General features: G+C 42.1%; 1 protein-coding gene across 2 annotated transcripts in view; it reads right to left on the bottom strand.

Moving 5' to 3' along the window:
- The window catches only part of fer1l6 (fer-1 like family member 6), a 39,616-nt gene extending 30,430 nt beyond the window's left edge, over positions 1–9,186 (bottom strand). Inside the window, exons 1-15 of one of the 2 annotated variants that reach the window (XM_042001047.1) lie at positions 8,803–9,186; positions 8,070–8,155; positions 7,589–7,691; positions 7,080–7,134; positions 6,638–6,769; positions 6,464–6,526; positions 6,239–6,317; positions 5,871–6,027; positions 5,612–5,798; positions 3,449–3,550; positions 3,281–3,371; positions 3,069–3,186; positions 2,736–2,976; positions 1,095–1,203; positions 668–905 (exon numbers count right to left, since the gene is read on the bottom strand). In XM_042001047.1, the coding sequence (XP_041856981.1) occupies positions 668–905; positions 1,095–1,203; positions 2,736–2,976; positions 3,069–3,186; positions 3,281–3,371; positions 3,449–3,550; positions 5,612–5,798; positions 5,871–6,027; positions 6,239–6,317; positions 6,464–6,526; positions 6,638–6,769; positions 7,080–7,134; positions 7,589–7,691; positions 8,070–8,155; positions 8,803–8,834 (1,793 nt within the window). In that variant the 5' untranslated portion in view covers positions 8,835–9,186. The remainder of the gene's footprint in view (positions 1–667; positions 906–1,094; positions 1,204–2,735; positions 2,977–3,068; positions 3,187–3,280; positions 3,372–3,448; positions 3,551–5,611; positions 5,799–5,870; positions 6,028–6,238; positions 6,318–6,463; positions 6,527–6,637; positions 6,770–7,079; positions 7,135–7,588; positions 7,692–8,069; positions 8,156–8,802) is intronic. The other variant, XM_042001048.1, reaches the window with a different exon arrangement.
- Between the last annotated feature and the right edge of the window lie 10,827 nt (positions 9,187–20,013).

The raw sequence follows: 20,013 nt of genomic DNA, 5'->3' as shown, positions 1-20,013 counted from the left end.
GTTGCTATGTACCTGCGGGTTGCCGAGTCCCTTCAAGTCACTGTGGGTTGCTGAGTCGCTACGGGTTGCTATGTCACTGCGGGTTGCTGAGTCGCTACGGGTTGCTGAGTCGCTACGGGTTGCTTTGTCACTGCGGGTTGCTGAGTTGCTATGGGTTGCTGAGTCGCTACTGGTTGCTGTGTCCCTGCGGGTTGCCGAGTCCCTTCAAGTCGCTGTGGGTTGCTATGTACCTGCGGGTTGCCGAGTCCCTTCAAGTCACTGTGGGTTGCTGAGTCGCTACGGGTTGCTGAGTTGCTACGGGTTGCTATGTCACTGCGGGTTGCTATGTCCCTGCGGGTTGCTATGTCCCTGCGGGTTGCTGAGACGCTACGGGTTGCTATGTCCCTGCGGGTTCCCGAGTCCCTTCAAGTCGCTGCGGGTTGCTGAGTTGTTTACTCATTTTCGGGGTCTGATTCGGACTCGAACAAGTATGGCTCTATGTTTTGTGTGGACTTTGTTGAAACTTTGCCACATTTCTGCCAACAGATCACCTAAAATGTTAACTGGAACTATAAAGTTCAGTTTTTAAGCTGCTGAGGTACATATGCAGTGCGGTCTTCATCATCTTCATCATCATCTGTGAGGATGGCTTGTATAAGACAACAGAGCATCAGCAAAGAGACTCAACCTGTTTCCTTCAACAATGACCGGCTTCTCTGGAGGTGTGGTGGACTTAGAGCCGACGCTGGTGTCCACTGCCTCCCTGGGTAAAAGGGGGGAGGCCGGGCTGGTGGAGGAGGAGCTGAGCGGGGAGGTGCTAAATGCGTCTGTGCTTTCTGGGACCTCCAGTGCTCTTCTCCTCCGAGCGACGACAGAAGTAGAGACGCTGGGCTGGACTGCAGACTCCAAGACGTTGCCATAGTTCCCTGAACCACAAGGTAAAAACAGAGGAGGAGGTGTTGTTAGTGGATCACATCATAAGGATGGCTGAAATTATCTTTAGTTTTATGTGATTTTATGTTTGACCTCAGTGGTACTGAATGCTATATTTGATGACTATATGTGAGGTGGTTCTGTTGAGAAGGGAGGAAGTGGAGACAGCACCAGGGACTCACCGAGGGAGAACTCAAAGCTGATCGGCTTGTCACCGATCTTCCTGTCAATCACAGTGGCTTCAAACAATGCTCCGAACAACAGGAAGCTCTGGCTGTCGTCTGCAGTCTGCTGGACATACAAACACCATGTCAGTCTTTCACTGTTCGCTCCACGAACCTCCCAGATAGCAAAAATGTTTGGCCCAAATATGGCTTTGACTCACAGCTAGACTAGATGTCAGTGTACCTGACAAAGCTCAGCCACATGTGGCCCACAACTGCCATAAGGAAGGCTTTCTGTTTTAGGGCCACTTCTAGACCACAGAATACTTGCTACAATCCACATCGAGGCCCACAACTGACATCTGGTCCACTTTTAGCCCAAACAACATTTGCCAGTGCCGAAACTGAACCATAAGAGAGAAAAGCAGCCCAGATTCAGCCCAAACATGTCTGCTATCTGCGTTATCAATATAATAAACGGAGGTAAATTTCTGTGGCAGTGCAACCATTAATGTGTACAAAAAGTCTTTAAATTTGATGACGTTGACCACAATATAATACTGCACAGACTGAAAAACCAGGTGAGTTTCTCTGCCACAGAAACTGGTATAAATACTGTTGAAAAAATAGATTACTTTCTGTCTACAGGTAATCACAGATCTAAGCAGGCAGAAATAAGGTGGAGTTCCTCAGGGTTGTTTTGGGGCCTCTTCTATTCAACATAAACATGTTCCTACTAACTAAGACTATGCAAAACAATAAAATATAATAAGATGCAATGATACCAGTATCAGGTATTGCTCCGATACTAGTGTTCCAGATATTTTCTCCAATACTAGTTTTCCGATACTATAGAACCCGATACCAGTGTGAAAAACTAGGGCTGTAAAAGTTAACGTGTTAATGCAAAGAGATTAATCTGTGTTCATGCTCTCTTTACATGAGCACCTCTGGTGTTCAGTGTAGCAACTTGCACACGTTGCAATTCACATTCCTAGCTTGTCAAACGTACGCTAGGAATGCGTGGCAGCCATGACATGTACATGGACATGTTGGTAACAGCAAGTATATCTCAGCCCTTATTGTGTGCAAACAAATCATTTCTACAGAAAAAGAGGATGTTTAGAAATACTATGTTAAAAATTACTTGCTCTGTTTAAAAAGCACATTTTTGAGACAACTTTATATTTAATAGGGGAGCTACTAATTTAGTCCTCCACTGTGCATAACCATACAATCCAGGAGATTATAATCCCTTACAAACACAATTAACTGCCTTAAACAGATAAAGAAAAACCTCAGAATTATGTGCAGGTAAGGAGTAAAAAAACAGATTTAGTTGCAACTGGAGAAGGAAGAACATGCCGAATCTGAGTTACAAACTCAGCCCACTGTAATCTGAAGATTAAAGGACGGATATGTCAGAGTTTTTACTTGTACTATATAAATCGTTCAGGTTGCTTTTCCCAGTGAAAACATAACTGTTCAGTAATATTTGTTTGGCTGAGAAGCTCTGAAAAGATCTGAAATAGTTTTAGGGGTGAGATCAGAACCGGTTCTATGTTGGTGGAAACTATCCAACAGCTAATTTTACATGCTGTCATCATATTTCTGCTCCATATTTCCATATTTTTTTGGATCAGAGCAGTATTTTGTTACCGAAGGAGGCGATTCCACCGGCAGGACTTCTGCTGCTGCAGCTTTGCCTTTGTCTTCCTCAGTCGCCGCCCCTCCTCCTCCTCCTCCTCCTCCTCCTCCTGCAGATGTCTTCCCATCCTTCCCTCCTAAAGCTTTGCCTGCTTTAGCGTCTTTCACAGGTTTGACCATTCGGCTGAGTTTGGACTCGGAGCCCGTCCCACCTGACAGGATCTCCACTGCCAGCTCCAGGTAGACTCGACCCCTGACACCACGATCACACAGCAGGGTGTTGGTCATCAACACACTTTCTCTCAATAAAAATAGATTTTTAAAAAGATCATCTTAATCATTAACCTGAAGGACACCCCCTCGCCGATGCCCTCATTAAGTTCTCCCCCATCATCGCCCAGAGAGAAGTTTCGGGCTGAGCCGTACAGGTTGATCCAAGCTGGACCGAATGTTGGTAAAAACCCTGAAGGCAGAGTGAGAAAGGAGACAAACATCCATCAACCATCCACCTTCCTGCCTTCCTCCCAGTATCTCCAGTACACTTCATCTCTCATCACCTTTGTCACCATCCTGCTCATTGGAGATACGTCTCAGGTCAAAGTAATGGGTTCCTATGGCAACATCATTCATGCTTCCTTCGTCCCAGACCTATGACGAAACAGGATCACAGGATTTTACTTCTTATTTAAATATTTTGTGTATGAAGTGTTGAAAAACCTTCAGACCTGGATCTTGAGTCTCTGGCACAAAGGAGGAAACATCTCAATGAAGACGATCTGCTCGTTCCACACTGGGTCTGCTGTGGACTTCTGGGTGGACGTGCGGCCCTGACAGAAACCAGTTACACCAGTAAAATCAACCAGCAGCAGCTGGTTCTACATGAAACCACACACTTCAAGATGATTTTAAGCTAATTTCTGCAGCCAGGTTAAGTTTAAATATGGGATTCCTACGAATGTGTCTCTTGAACTTTAGGTAAAATTTAATTTAAACATAAAATCCAAATAAAAAAGGTTACACACATTAGGCAGTTTATTTGTACAGCACATTTCATGTACAGGACAATTCAAAGTGCTTTACATAAAACAAAGACATTAAGATATTTAGAAATAGTAAAAGGCATCAACACATAATCACAATAAAATAATAAATTACATTAAACTGATTAAAAGCAAGATAAGTTAAAAAGTTAACATGCAGATTTCATGCATAGGCATGAGAAAAGAAATGTTTTTAACCTGGATTTAAAAATGTCTACATTTGGGGAAAGTTTAATCTCCACTGGCAGTTTGTTCCATTTGTTTGCAGCATAACAGCTAAATGCTGCTTCTCCATGTTTAGTCTGGACTCTGGCCTGGACTCTGGTCTGGACTCTGGTCTGGACTAGTTGACCAGAGTCTTTGGATCTAAGAGCTCTGCTAGGTTTATATTCTCTGAACATATCACAGATGTATTCTGGGCCTAAACTATTCTGGGATTTGTAAACAAGCAGAAGGGTTTTAAAATCTATTCAGTGACTGACTGGAAACCAGTATAAACTGGAAACCAGTGTAAAGATTTAAAAAAAATATAACACAATTATCTAACCAGCCAATCACAGGGCAGCATGTAATCGTGTAGACATGGTGAAGACGACTTGCTGAAGTTCAGACTGAGCATCAGAATGAGGAAGAAAGGGGATTTAAGACACTTTGAATGTGGCATGCTTGTTGGTCTGAGTATTTACTGGATTTACTGGGCAGACTGGTTGGAGAAGTTAGAAAGGCAAAAGGAAGTCCAGTCAGCACTGGCTCCAACCAAGGTCAACAGAACAGCATGTCTGAACACACAACATGTCCAGCCTTGAAGTATGGGGGTATTTTCCTATCTTTAATCAAGAGCGTAATTATTTGCTTTGAGAGCAAGATTTCTGGTTTTCACGCTCAAATATCGTCCTGCTCTCTCTCAAAACTCTAATCTCACACTCAGAAAGTCCCCTCTTGCTTTCAAACATATTCTTCCTTTTAAAACTCTGCTTTCAGATTTGGTCTCTTTCCCTCACACTTAGATACATTCTCTGCTCTCAAAACCTCTGCTCTTGGATATTTTTCCCTCTCTCTTGGGTTGCTGAAAGAGCTGTCTGTCAAATCTCCTCCAGCCAATAGAATACGAGGTAATTTGAGCAAATAGTCCTCATGAAACATCATGAAAACATGGATCCATCCTGCCTTGGATCAACGCTTCAGGCTGCTGCTGGTGTAATGGTGGGGGGAGATTTTCTTGGTCCACTTTGGGCCCCTTAGTACCAACGTGGCCTGGTTTAACCAGCACAGCCTACCTGAGTATTGTTGCTGACCATGTCCATCCCTTTATGACCACAGTGGAGCATCTTCTGATGCTACTTCCAGCAGGATAATGCACCATGTCACAAAGCTCAGATCATCTCCACCTGCTTTCTAGAACATGACGATGAGTTCACTGGACTCCAACGGCCTCCACAGCCACCAGATCTCAGTCCAGTAGAGCAGCTTTGGAATGTGGTGGAACGGGAGATTCTCATCATGGATGCAGCCGACAAACCTGCAGCAACTGTGTGATGCTGTCATGTCAATATGGAGAAAAACCTCTGAGGAAGGTTTCCACCACCTGCTTCCATCTATCACACCAGGATTAAAAAGGTCTGACCCGGTACTAGAAGGTGGTCCTGATGAAGAGGACGACCCGGAACTAGAAGACAGACCTAATGAAGAGGGCTACCCAGTACTAGATGGTAAATGATAAATGGTCTGTATTTATATAGCGCTTTACTGTGCCTGAAGGTGTGGACCGGATAAGGTGGACAATGAATTTATTACTTTTCACTGTGAAGCTTCTTGATTAATTCTGACACATAAATTAAAATTTCTCACCACTTGTTTGAAGAAACTGACCACAACATACGGGTCAATGAGAGCAGTGTTGTCTCCTATGAAGGCCTTGGTGACGTTGGCCATGATGCTGGAGTTGTTCCTGGGGAGGCCCTCAGCTTGGTACACCTTCACACAGAAACGAGCCCACGGTCGCTCAGCGGGAAACCCCTCTGGAATCAGGAGGTTCCTGACAACAAAAGCAATGTGAATGCAAATATTTTAGTCAAAACATCATTGCAAAGATAAACAGGTGTCATACTTGTCGATCTGCTCTTCAGCATCGCTGGCTTTCTGTCCCGGCTTCATGGCGTCCCCCTTCGCTGAGACACTGATGTCACACTTCACATAACCTTTGACTCCAGTCGTGATGTCTCCAGGATTGGTCAACATGGCCCACTTATTAATGAACTGGTGGCCTGAGAAATCCAGGACAGAGATTATCATTCCACAAGTCATTTAATGTTTATACCCATAAATATGACCCATTTAAACCAGAGCCCCAACTAGAAGTCAGAGGCAAATAACCTCACTGGTTTAAGACCAGATTCTTCACCATACATTAAGCTTTATGACTCTGTTAAAGCTCCTGTTTAGATTAGTTAGACAACATGTAAGAATGAGGTAGACCTGGCTGTTTGTAGACTGTCCACACATCCAGCTTAAAGGATCCCACAGAGAAAGTCCTCAGCATCTTTGAGTGAACCACCTGGAAAGAGGAGAGATGCAATTTGTGAAGCTGAAACCAGTGTGAAAAGAAAATAAACCAGTTAAACTCAAAGTGAAACAGAATCAAAAGAAGTCCAAACTTTCAGGACTGATATCTACAAAAGACACCTGACAGTTTTTACCCACCGTCAGCTTGATGACTTTGTCGAAGAAGATTTCTTTGTGGGCGAAGAAATCAAACACAAAATACTGATAGAAAGAAAAGTTGTTAAAGCTATGAAGCACATGTTTGGAAAAAAAGAGTTGTTCTGAAATGATATTTAACAGGTGGGTTTATAAGTTGAACTCAGGTATTTTTACCTCATTGTAAAAAGGAGCATTGGTTCCCTCTTTGACTGATGTCTGTTTCTTCTCATCACCGATCTCGATCACCACGCTGGGATCGATGTTTTCCCCCACAAGCTGTCTGGCTTCTGTGATGTTAATGGCAATCTACGACACAAACTAAGTATAAGTAACCCTACATACCGGGAGCTAATCCCATTTACAGATCATAACAAACCCTCAATTTGAAAAAATTTAGCTAGCTAGAGAGCTAGCTTGATTTTAAGCTAGCTGGAAAGTTAGCTTAAATATTACTTTATTCATTTAGCTAGTTAGCTAATATTAATTTAGTTGGCTAGCGAGTCAGATAAATGGATATATATTTAAGCTAACTTTCTAAAAGCAGAAAAGAAGAGCCAGTTTGACACAATCCTTTAAAAACTGTTAAGTTTAATCTTACTGTTGTGGATGATATTACCTGGAAACTCTGTGGTTTCCCTTCACTGTCCTGAATGTGAGTTTTCAGTTTAGCCCTGTAGAAGTTTCACAGCACAGGTCAGTGTGAAATTACTGAGAGATAAACATGGAGAAACCCAACTGAAAGGAATAATATTTTTGTGCAGTGTGAAAAGTGGGGATAGGAGGACCAGCTAAATGTTCAAATATTTCAAAAACACTACTTTTGAATAATTATTTGATTTTGCACATAGAAATGTGATCAATCGTGATCATTGTTGCAGTGGAGCACTACTTCAAACATTTATTCATCACCACCTTTTTCTATGTATAAATTAATGTGCTTTCCCTCCTGAAACCAGCTGCTGTGAACAGAGTTGTAAATACATGGTTGAATAAGGACCTGTTTTTCTATCTTTGTGGTATTTTAAACAATAATACTTCTGTTAATTGTGCTGAAATACATAAAAAGGAGTACCTTCACTCAAATACAGTATTCCAAACAGATCAGAGAGCGTTAATGCTTCGTACCTCTTACTGTTTTGTATTATTCTGGTTCTGACTTCAGGCAGATCCTCAACGTTTACTTCTTCTGGCAGAAGAGGCACTTCAGGAGACACTTCCACCTCAGCCTCTGCACAGAAAACAAACATTCATACTGTAGGAAACTGACTTCATGTTGCACAGCATCATGCAATGAAGAGAAACAGTCTGCAAAAGTGTTAAATGGATGAATTAGTCTGTTTGCATTATATCATTGGAAAATCAGACACATCCGGCTGAAAGAGAAATGTTCAAGCTACCTGAGAAATAGATCGAATCTTTTTATTAGACTTTTATGATCTTGACAGGAATGAAGATGTGTTGACCTGAAAATCTAAATGACCCATAATGACTGTATGTCCGGTGTTGACATGTGAATGTTTGACAAGGGTTAGTCTGACAGTGAAATGACAGGAATAATCCCCACCCAGGTCGAGATGTGTGTGTGTGTTTGCTTTCCAGGCCTTACCCACAGCTCCCTTGTTTGCCAAGACCAGGTCTGCATCTTTCTTCTTCTTCTTCTTCCCTTTCATACCAAGTATCTTCATCTCTTTTCTGCTCACACAAACACAATTTTGCTTTTTTTTCCAGAATTATTGAGATGCAACTAAAGTTCAGCCAGTTGGTGTCACGATCACAAAGAAAAAATCAGTTACAGAGTGTTTATTGGATTATTTCTGTTGCACTAATAAATCTTTCACTGTTGAAAAGTTTGTTTTCCTTTTAAATGGAGCCATGTTTTAAAGGAAAATGTGTTTGTGGGACGAGCAGCAGAGTTGAAAAAGTGGACAAGTCTTTTCTGCAATGCCAAACAGCTGATTCTGTCCATCATCAGACCTGTTAGCACTGTTAGCAACATGGACATGTGGAGGAACGCTATTTCAGAGTCCAGATTCTGGATCATTGGGTCAATCTAACAATCCAACAGGAAAAAAGAAAGGAGTAATCAGAAGACAAAAAAGAGAACCAAAAAGTAGAAAAACACCTTCTGTAACTCATGTTAATACAAATAAAAAAATCCTTTTATTTATTAGCATCTTTTTCTTGGTTTTCTTTGCCTCTTTCAGGAAGTTTTAATGTTATTGTGATTAACTGATAATAAAATTATGTTTTCTTCTCTCTTAAGTGAGCATGAAACTGACCATTTCAAGAGGAAATAAGACAGTCTGTCTTCTTAAAATCTGTAAATGAAAACGTCTCACCGCTGGGATGCTGGACTCCCGACAGGATCCATTCTGCTTCAGTCCACGGAAGTTTGATTTATCTACCAACAACCTCAGAGCAAATCCTTCATCCTCTACTGAACCAGAACCTCCAGCTGGACCTGGAATATAAACTGTTTTGTTCCTGATCAAAGTGAAACACCAGAATGAAGGGACGTGTCCCTGTCTTCGCCTTAAATACATCCCTTCTCCACTCTGTAAAAACATCTCTCCTGTTTAAGCAGCTGTGGTTTCAGGGTGGTGTTAGTTTGTGGTTTCTGTGACCAGACCAGCCTTTCTCCGTCCGTCTCAGAGCCCAGCTCCTCAGAAAGTCCTGTCCAACTGTCTCTAACACTGTCCTCAGAACAGAACAAGATGTTTTTACATCTTTTTCTAATGAGCTGAATTATTTTAAAACAACTGAAGCAAAATTCTGTGTTAAAATGTTGGTCCAGAAAAGCTCCAAAAGCCTGAAACTGAATGTTAGGCCTATTTTCTGCATCCTGCGGAGTTCTGCTCATTTAGAAAAGACTTAGATCTTTTGGAGCCCTGAAGACCTTCTGTGACTCAGTGTTGGCATCAGCCATCCTCAGTTTCTTCCAGCACAACGACTGGGCTGAACAGAAGATGTAACGTAGAACCAGCTGAGAAGAGGGTGGTGATGAAACTGTCCTCCATGCTGGAGTCCCACTGAGCAGACTGTTCAGCATCAGGCTGCTCCATCAGGCATGTAGGAGGGAGAGCCTCCTACCTCCTCTGCTCACACACATATTCCTCAATATCCTTTATTACTATACTAGAATGTTTTGCTTTTTTAATTTTTTTTTTTTTTACTTCTGCACTATGCAAACTCTTTTTCCTTTTACCCTTTTATTTAATTGTTTATCATTCCTCCGAGTGCTACTGTCTCTTTGCTGCTGCAGTCCTGTACAATTTCCCCATGGCGGACTAATAACAGATTATCTCATCTCATCGGTCCCCAGTCTTCAGTGGTGAAGGGAATTCCTCCTCTGCTGCAGTGTGACGGTTTTCAGACCAGGAGACTCTAAGGTGAGTTGAACTTGTGACAAGATGGATGCCGGTTCAGTAAAAGAACTCTGCTGTTTACCACAGTTGATAGTTTATTTCTAATCATTGGGTTTTTCTCTGTGTTCAGGATGAGGGGTTCCCCCAAGTGGTGGAGACATATGACACACTGTGGTCTCTTCATTACACTCCCTAGTACTGGTCAAGAGGAGAAGATATGCCCCGCCATGTTTCCTTGTTGTTGAAATGTCTGTTGTTGATTCAACATCATTTACCTATTGGACCTTTTTTCTGTTTTATTTAGCCTGGCTGTGCCCCTTTGCCATAACTCTGGGCCCCTTTAAGTGGCAGACATCCCCCCAGTTTGGGAATCAATGTTTTAAAGTGGCACTACTACTGGATAACTGCTGGTCCAATCCCTGCTCCTGCTGCCACCCACCAGGAAATAAATGACTTCTGCCACTGCTCAGTCATTGGCAACCATTTGCACAGACAGGTCGTCCTTGGCTTGCTGGAACTCGGTGACTTTGACCGTGTGCTTTAGTTGGTGGTACTTGTTTAGAAACAGTAGTATTTTCTAAGAGTGTTAAAACTGTTTGGCTTTGTGTTATATTTTGTTAACTGACTGGTTCTTGTTTTTTTTCTTGTTTGGTACGTAAAGCCCTTTTGGCTTCTCTTTCAGTTGTATTTATAATTAGAATAGTTGGTAAAGTTAGAAGGTGTTGGCTAGGATAGTTTTGTATCTGTAATTGTATATAGGTGTGTAAGCATAGATGTTGGAGCTGCTTCACTTTCTGTTTGTAGAATAACTTAGTAGGCCAGTCTTTAGTTTCACTTATTCACTTGTCTTGGTTTCCCTTTTTGTACTGGCTAGCTTTGAGTTTATACATAGATGTTTTATTGCTTTCTTTGCTTTAAGCAGCTTTGCTAACCCCAACATTTGTACCTTACCACTATTTGTTCTTCATCGCCACTTTCATCAATAAATTCTGTTAGCTTCTATTTTAAAATCTGTCCTCTTTTTGTTATGCCTCTCATTCCCCCTGAATTGGGTCATAACAAAGTGGGGGCTCGTCCGGGAGCTATCTTTTTCCTGTGGTATTGAGTAACCTTCATGTGGAGCAGTGGACTTTGTTGTTCTAAGTGGTGATTAAGATGACCATGTCCTTTAGCTTGGAACGGTTTCTTGTGGATCCTTCCTGTGTAGATGATCTCATGCAGATTGCAGATCATATTAATCTGTTGGTCCCAAAGCAGGCCACCAAGATCCAGATTAAAGCTCTACTGGTGGAACGGCTGGCAGCTTCTGGGGTGTTGAAGGTGCCTGCAGAAACTGCAGAGGTGTGTGACGGTACTCTGGCTATGGGCCAACTAATGGGGACGTGATCCTCTCCCTCAAACTCCCAGCACAACAACTGCTGAGATAGGATCAGGGGTTGAGAAACAGGTGAGAACACCGGTTACTCTTCCTCGGTGTGATCCACTTTCTTCAGACGGGGCTGGGCTGAAGATTCGCTTGGCTTGATTGGCTCGATTGGAGCTGGAGGCTCAAGACCAGGCACAGCTCCCTTCCTCCACTACTACAGCAGTGGTTCCCTCTGTTTCTACCACATTTGATGTGAGCATGTGGATCTCCTTGGTGCCTGCTTTTAGGGATTCAGAAGTTGATTCATACTTTGCTGCATTTGAGTGCATTACTGGCACATTGAGTTGGCTGTGAGATGTGTGGCCTTTGTTGTTACAACGCAAATTGACGGGAAAAGTGCAAGATGTCGTTGCTGCTCTTCCTTTGAAGGACAGCTTGCACTATGACACGGTCAAGACAACGGTTTTACAGGCCGGTGGACTAAATAAAACATTAATATAAAATAAAAATATAATGTTTAAGTGGTTAAATCTGTTAAATCTGAAATTTCTTTTGAGAGTCAGTGTCTATCAAGTTTTCTTTGGATCAGGAACCATCCAACAGACATTAGCCTCTGGCTGGGGACCCCATTGCAAACCAAGAAAACGACCATGAAATAAGTAAGGGAAAAATTAACTTTTAGACATTTTAATATTAACCCCTTAACAGCTGAATTTGTTTATAATTATATTAAAACGACATAAATACATTAAAACGACTGGGGAAAAGAACAAAAAGGTAAAGTTTGGAATAAAATTAAATACAATTAAATATTAAATAAATACCAATTAATAAAGCTAGCTATTGTTGTGATTGGTGCTAACGCAAGGGGTCGCTCCAGTTACGGGCACTGAGAATGTATAGAAGAAGAGTGCCTCAGGTGTGGGGCAGGTGATTGTATGTGGAAGTGTGTGTATGGTGAAATGGCGGTTAGCCTGTGGTAATAAAGAGATCAGCATAACTACAGCCGACCTCGACCATCTATTAGAACACAAACACGACAGCTATTACATAAATAATGGGGATGCACAAATACCACAATTTTTCAAACCAAGTACAGGTTATTACATTTGAGTACTTGATGATACAGAGTACAGATATGAGTACTAATTAATCCCAGTACCATTCACTGGTGAGGAGTGTGGACCAGAACACCTGCCGCAGTGGTTTATCTGCTGGCTCGTCCTGCAGCATCCTCTAAATGTAAAGCTGGAAAACTGTCAGTATCTTCACACATGAGGAGGATTAAAAGGTTTTTGGGGGATTTTGTTCACAGCTGTGACAAACCACCTACATGCCCAAAATCAGCTTCTCTACCTGAGATGAAAACCTCAGTAAAATCTTTGTTTCTGGACACCCGATGATAAAAACGATTAAGTCATCTCTCTGTATTAACATGTTTATTTTGACAGCCATTGTTTCTCCACATTGGAATCAGTTCTGTTGGATCAGAATAATGAGTACGAGTACATGCACAGAGTATCAGACCTGATAAACAATACACGATACTTGATACCCGATGCCAGAAACTATTATCGGTACTGGTGCATCCCTAATAAATAATATAAAATAAATGAATAAATAAATATATAAAGCAAATAAAAAATTAAATGAGTTAGATACAAATAAATAAAATAAACAAAGGTTGGAAGTGGTTTGTTACAAATTTGCTACTACAGGCATCAAGGGGCAAAATATCTTTTTATTAATAATATAAGAAATAAATCTGTTTTTAATTTATAGATTTTCATTTGGTGTCATAGGAAATAAATTAATAAATAATTTAATAGATACATGAATTAATTTACACTGTTAAGGCATCCTAACTTAATAAACATATTTGCAGTCTGATTTTTGAACACTGTGTTCTCATTTTGTGAGAATTAAGTGAGTTAATGATTCTTAAACTTTTCTGTTTTATAAAATAAAACAATTAATTGCATAAAAAATATGCACTACAGTTTTCTGACGGTGTAGTGCAGAGGGCAGACATAACCATAAATTCAGCTTTTTAATGGAACAGTGGAATCAGCTGTAAGAACTCTGACACGTTGGAGATGTAGGAACAGAAAAAAGGAACATGAGCATCTTCAAAGAAAAGAAAACGTGAAAAGAATCAAATTCGGGAAGGATGAAGGATGTGGATGAAAAGAAGAAGAAACACCGGTGTGGTTTCTCCCAGACTAGATGACTAATTTTTTCTTCGACAGATACACTGCGACTGCTGTTAGTTTCAGATGGTTGCTATCCCCAACTTGACCACTAGATGTCACTACATTCTACACTGTTATTTAATATTAAATATACATTTTTAAGCTTAAAGTTTCCATCATTTCTGTCTTTCAGCATATCAACAAAACTAAACAAGAACAAAACAGATTGAACACATTCAGTTTAGTCAGGAAAATAATCACAAAACCTAAATTGATGATAAAATGAGATGAATATGGCAGCAGACATCTTACCTCGGTTTGGAGTCCATTTCTATCCAGAGGATGGAGGTTGTGTGCAGTGTTAGCAGCTGGATGTGGAAGGATGCATCCTGTCTGCTTCACAGAGTCAAAGTAAGGATGTAAATAAGAGGCTGTTTGTTCAGGCTGATGGTGTCGAGCTGACGGGGGTGTTCCTCAGAGTTTCGCTTTACTGCCACAAAGATCAACAGCAAACATAACAGCTCCATAAACATTTCTGCTTCAGGTTTGTTTTATTTGTTCAGTTTTTCTGATCATTAAAAAAAAAGGTTTAAAACTGAATGTATTCTGAACACGGTTGATCAAATGATTACATTTATTTACAGGTGTTTGTCATCAGTGATGTTCCAGCTAAGATAACATGTTCTTAATGCTGAAGACATTTTAATACATAAGCTGATAGAGGGACGAGAGGCTGTTTGCTCTGTGAGGATGTGTGTGTGTGTGTGTGTGTGTGTGGACTGACACTCTCATGACCAGGATGTATGAAAGTGGCTGTTAACAAACCCGCCCCAGGTAAACAGAGCCACTCACGCCCAGTCAGAGCAGACGATCAGCAGACTGATGGATGAGTCAGCTGATGCCAGACGCCATGTTTCACACCGATCAGCTGCAGCATTATCATCCTCATCCATCTAGAAGTTATCGTCTCCATTAAAAGTTCCTTTAACTGAACCTAAAGTCCATACAAGCCGTTTATATGTGCAGTCACATCAGATCGGCTCTAAAACAGCTGGGTCCCTGAACTCGTCGTAACCATGAAGATGAGAGGAAACTAACAAAGCGGGTTTTAACTCAGTCTTACAGGTGTGGAATGAAGATGTTGGAGTGGAGATGGATGAGGCTGCAGAACCTGCTGCGCAGCTTTCAGATAACAGAAATACGCTGGGTTCAGTAGAAACATAACAAAGAGGTTGGATATGTTCCAGGTTTTTATTTGGAAGTAATATCACAGCAGAACTGCTGTTCATGTGCAGACATGGAAATAAGAAAGAGATTTTTAACCACAGGTATCTTTTATCCTGGTTAAGTCAAGGTTACATAATAATAATAATAATAATAATAACCTATGTGTTATAATTATTTCATTCTGTCACGGTGCCGTGAATGTGAGGATCTAAGTGCAGGTTTAAGGAGGCGGGAGGCAGACCGGTGCAGGGACAAAAGACTGGCAGCAAAAACCTCTGACATGGCATGACACTAAATATTACAACAACAACAAACTGTGGCATGAACTGCAGCAACTAACAGGAAGAGTAAACAGAAGCAAGGGACTGGCCAGGAGGCTGAAACCAGTGGCTTAAATACACTGAAGGACTAATGAGACACAGGTGAGGTGAATGAACGATCAACCCAGGTGAACCAATGAACAGGAAACAGAAAGCAACACAGGACTAAACATGACCACAAATACAAGAAACCAAGAACATTAACCATGAAGAAAGAAATGATTCTGTCTTTTCCTTCCTGCACATCCTTAAGCTCTTATTGGATGGTGCATCCAGGTGTCATTTCTTCTCCAGGTTGGTGGTGCACGTTGATCTGACCATCCACATACAGAGGAAAGACTCATCATGAGTCCAGCCCAGTCCTTCCAACGCTCCCAGGTCTAGTTCTGGTGTGACCACGAGAACCCTCCCTGTTCTGAGCCATATAACGAAAAACCTCCACGAGGGATGTCACGATTACAGAGTGTCTTGATAAAAGTATTGTCAAAGAAATAATTGCGACTTTTCAATTATTACGATTATTTTGCCAATTTCTCAACACTAAAACAGCACGTAGGTGCTTTGTCACAGCGGTAACCTGAACCCAACAAAAACCACTTCATCCTCCGTATTTCTGAGTTTTCCAGCATCTCATGTGGGGGATGCTGCAGGACGACCCGTCCGATGCAGCAGATTACTCAGCAAGCTGCTCTGGTCTGCTGCGATGGTTCAGACCTGAGATGTTCACCTTTTTCATTCAAGTCGAGCCTCAAGTCACTGGAAATGCGACTTAAGAGTGACTCGAGTCCAAGTCCCAGACCCGTGTCTCCATCTGGTTCAGACATGAACTTTTATAGAAAGTGATGATATGGAGGAATATTTGTGAATAAGTAATTGTGGTGTTTAATACTGCGATTAATTGTGAAATGATGCGAAATTCAATTGCTTTGTGATGTAATGTCATCTCCAGCTTGAAAATATAAATCATGTTTGTAAAAGTAACTCCAGAACATTCTCTATTTTTTTACATTCTTTAGCTCAGTTAATTAATTAATTAAATTTCCCCCCCCCTTCTGCTCTTTTGTTGAGTATTTTAATTGGTAAGTGTATGTGTGTTTATGTGCATATGTATGCATGTATGTGTGTGTGTAGGGGCATGAATATATACATATATATGTACGTATTTTTTAATCATTAAATTTTTGGGGGGGAGGGGGACAAAACGAAACATGTAAACATGGCCTGTCATGTGACAATGTGTGTGATAATTTGTTTGAAACTGAGGCTGACATATTCCAAATTATTAAAAAATGTATAATAATAACCATAATAATAATTGTGAAATTAAGTAATCATGAAACCCCCAGTTGTGAAACTTTCCCTCCACAACCAGGTTTTAGGTGTCTTTTATAAAAAAAACAAAAAAACAAAACCTGACCTTAAAAAAAGGCTGTCTTCTGATCATCGCTGAATAACTTGATTTAACTGGAAAATAAGGCAGTGACATGAATCAGTGACGTGAATCCAGCCTCAATTTTATAAGACACCAAGTAGAAGAATTTTACAGTCAGACAGGAACTACAACACCAAACATGACTCATGTGTTTGTTGGTGTAGCCTAGCAAACAGCCTACTGCATAGCAAACACATACATGGAATCTTTCCATGTTTGGCTAATATCAGTGATGAAGAGTGGTGAATGAGATCGTGCAAATGCGACCACGCCTCTATGGAGGTCAGAGGCAGACCAGGGCCAGAGACCCAGGCCCTCAGCAGCAGCCCCGGAGCACCAACCCAAGCCACCCCACCACGAAGATGACTCCAGCCCCACCCGAAGGGCTGCAGAGGAGAGCCCCAGCAAGAGCCCCCCATGGTCTTGGGGCACAGGTCCCAGTGGGCCAAGATCAGCAGCCGCCGGCCCCGCCAGGGACCGGCCACCCAGGGCAGCCCAAGCAAAGGGCCCAGGGCCCCAGGCGCCCAGAGGCGGCCACCCCACCCCCCAAAGGCAGAGGGCCCGCAACATGCCTAGGAGGACCAGGCCCCCCCAGAAAGCCACCCGGCGTAGTCCAGCACACACCCCGATGTTCCAGCCGCACACCCCAGGAACCAGGGCGCCATCGACCCCCTCCCCCCACTCCCCACCTACTCCATTCTGCACCCCACATAACCCCACACTCACACCCTCCCCTGTGCCGTACCCACAAGCACTCACCATCACACAGTCACGTCACACATAACCCACCCACCATGCCCCGTGGGGGACACCCCAGGCGGACCAGAGGACAGCGAGCCCCAAGCACCCCCCTTGACCCAACACCCACAGAGCAGAGCCAGAAGCCCATCAGCGCAGCCACCCCAGGACCCAGCCCCGGGGCAACCACCTACCCCCGCTCGCCCCACACACAGGGGGAACAGGGGTGTGAGAGGTCCCCAATACCCTCTCCCTCCCCGCTCCTGACTGTTTATGAAGTGTGTGTTGTGTGCAATTAAAATTGAGGGGCAGTGACCGCAATGAGCCGGGCCACCTAAGTGACCCTGCCCGCCATGCACCGCATGCCATGCCCCCCAGGTGTTGTTTGTGTGTTGTGTTTCTTGTGTTTTGGTGTCTTGGTGCAATTAAAACTGAGAGGCGTGTCGCCACGGGGTGCATCCAAGGAGACCACTGAATGGCCCCCTCCGCTCCACCCCGCATGGCTCCACGCCTCCTGCCTCCCAACTCCCTACGTGTGTGTGTGTGTGTGTGTGTGTGTGTGTGTGTGTGTGTGTGTGTGTGTGTGTGTGTGAGACAGAGAGAGCGGGAAGTAAGAGGGGTCCGGGGATGTACGTCTAGAGGGAAGTTTGATTCCCTCTGGATGTTGAGCCTCTAGTGGCATTAGGCACCCCCGCTCCCCAGGAGGCCCCCCAGGGCAAGACAGGCCAGGAGAGGCCGCCCCCCACGACCGGGCCATTCAGGGACCACAGCCAGTGAGCCGTCACCGACCCTAGAAAGTACCCACCCTCCCACAAACCTAACGGGGAATGAGAGTGCTGAATACACAGATTATTTTTGTTTTTCCAGTTCACAAGGATAGTTTTCTTTGCAATGCATAATGCTGTGTGTATCATGTGTTAATTGCCATATTAATGTCACCCAAGTCACCTAGTAGACATAGTGCGGAGATTGCAGGAATATTACATTTAAACCATGTTGACATGTCCACACATACCTGAAGCCAGAACCTGTGGACAGGTGTGCAGGACCACAAGGCATGGAGATAGTTGTCAGGTGTGTTTTCATTGCAGTGTGTGCAGATGTTTGATTGTGACAGACCCATCCTGAACATCCTTTGTCCTGTATAATGAGTTCTATGCAGAATTTTGAATTGTATCAGTTGCATTTTTGAATTCTTAGTAATTTTAAAGGTGTTTAAACATATTTGTGACCATTTATCTTTATTAAAGTTACTGGATAAGTCACCCTCCCATTTTGAAGTTGGAAGACAGATTGAGTCTTCTAGTTTAGATGATAGTCTATATGTTTTTGATAATAGCTTTGGGGCATTGAGATTCATGAATTCTGCCACCCTAATAGGTAGCTGTAAGTTTAATTGATTAATGGTATATTTTTTACATATAATAGATTTAAGCTGGTGATATTCTAAAAATGTTTTGCTACTGATTCCAAATTGTGAAGTGAGAATATTAAATGATAAGAAGTTTCCTTTTTCTATTATATGTTCTAACTGTTTTATTCCTTTATTTTTCCATTGAGTAAAATTGATAAGCTTTTTGTTTTGCAGGATGTCAGGGTTGTTCCAGAGGGGTGTAAACTTACATGGAAAAAGTGAGGATTTGGTTATTTTTAGAAAATCCCACCAAGCCACTAAAGAGGAACTGATATTGATGCTTTTAAAACACTTATGTGTTTTGATGGTTGAGCTGATGAATGGCAGGTCAGAGATAAACACATCCTCACACAATGCTTGCTCTACATCTAACCATGTTTCATCCAGACTGCTAGGTTTAAGCCATTTGGAGATATACTGCAGCTTGTTAGCTAAGAAAACATGATTAAAGTCGGGTAGCTCCAATCCGCCTCTATCTTTAGTCTGTTGTAAAGTTTTTAGACTGATACTTGATGGCTTGTTTTTCGATTAAAATTTAGATATATGTGAGTCCAGTGACTTAAACCAACTGGAGGATGGTTTAGTGAGTATCATTGAAAACAGGTAGTTTACTTTAGATAGAACCATCATTTTAACTGTGGCAACCCTCCCCATGAGTGATATGGGTAAGTGCCTCCACCGTGAGAGATCATCCTCTATTGCTTTAAGTAGCTGGACATAATTTAGCTTTGTTAGTTCTGATAACCTGGGGGAAATGTTTATGCCTAGATATCTAATGTTTCCAGACTGTATTGTAGTATTGGGTATGTTTTGTAGGTCACAGTTGATGGGCATAATAACAGTCTTAGACCAGTTAATAGAGTAGTCAGATATTGATGAGAATGTGTTAATAAGTGTGATTGTCTGGGGGAGAGACGTCGGTGAGTTCTGGAGAAAGAGTAATACGTCATCAGCATAAAGACTTATCTTGTGTTCTATATTTTTGGCATGGATTCCTTTAATCTCTTTATTTTGTCTTATGGCAGCAGCTAGGGCTTCAATAAAAATAGCAAAGAGTGATGGAGAAAGTGGGCAGCCCTGTCTGGTGCCTCTCTGCAAACAGAAGCTTGGAGAAGTTTGATCATTGGTCTTCACACATGCATTTGGGTTGTTATATAATATTTTTATCCAGTCTATGAAAGATGACCCAAACCCAAATTTGTTTAACGTTGCAAATAAAAATTTCCAGTTTACTCGGTCAAACGCTTTTTCTGTGTCTAAAGAAATTGCTGTAGATTCCAGATTATGTAGAGTAGAATAATCTATGATGTTAATTAATCTACGCATGTTAGCAGAGGAATGTCTACCTTTAATAAAGCCTGTTTGGTCAGGATGTATTAGTAGAGGGGTTATTTTTTCTATTCTTCTGGCCAAAGCTTTGCTAATTATTTTGAGATCTACATTTATTAATGAAATTGGACGGTAACTGGATGGAAGTGTCGGGTTTTTACCTGGTT

The sequence above is a fragment of the Melanotaenia boesemani genome, chromosome 12 (assembly GCF_017639745.1).
Source record: "Melanotaenia boesemani isolate fMelBoe1 chromosome 12, fMelBoe1.pri, whole genome shotgun sequence".
Lineage (NCBI taxonomy): Eukaryota > Metazoa > Chordata > Actinopteri > Atheriniformes > Melanotaeniidae > Melanotaenia > Melanotaenia boesemani.
The sequence above is the reverse complement of the archived record's forward strand: the minus strand, read 5'-3'. Positions and strand labels throughout refer to the sequence as shown.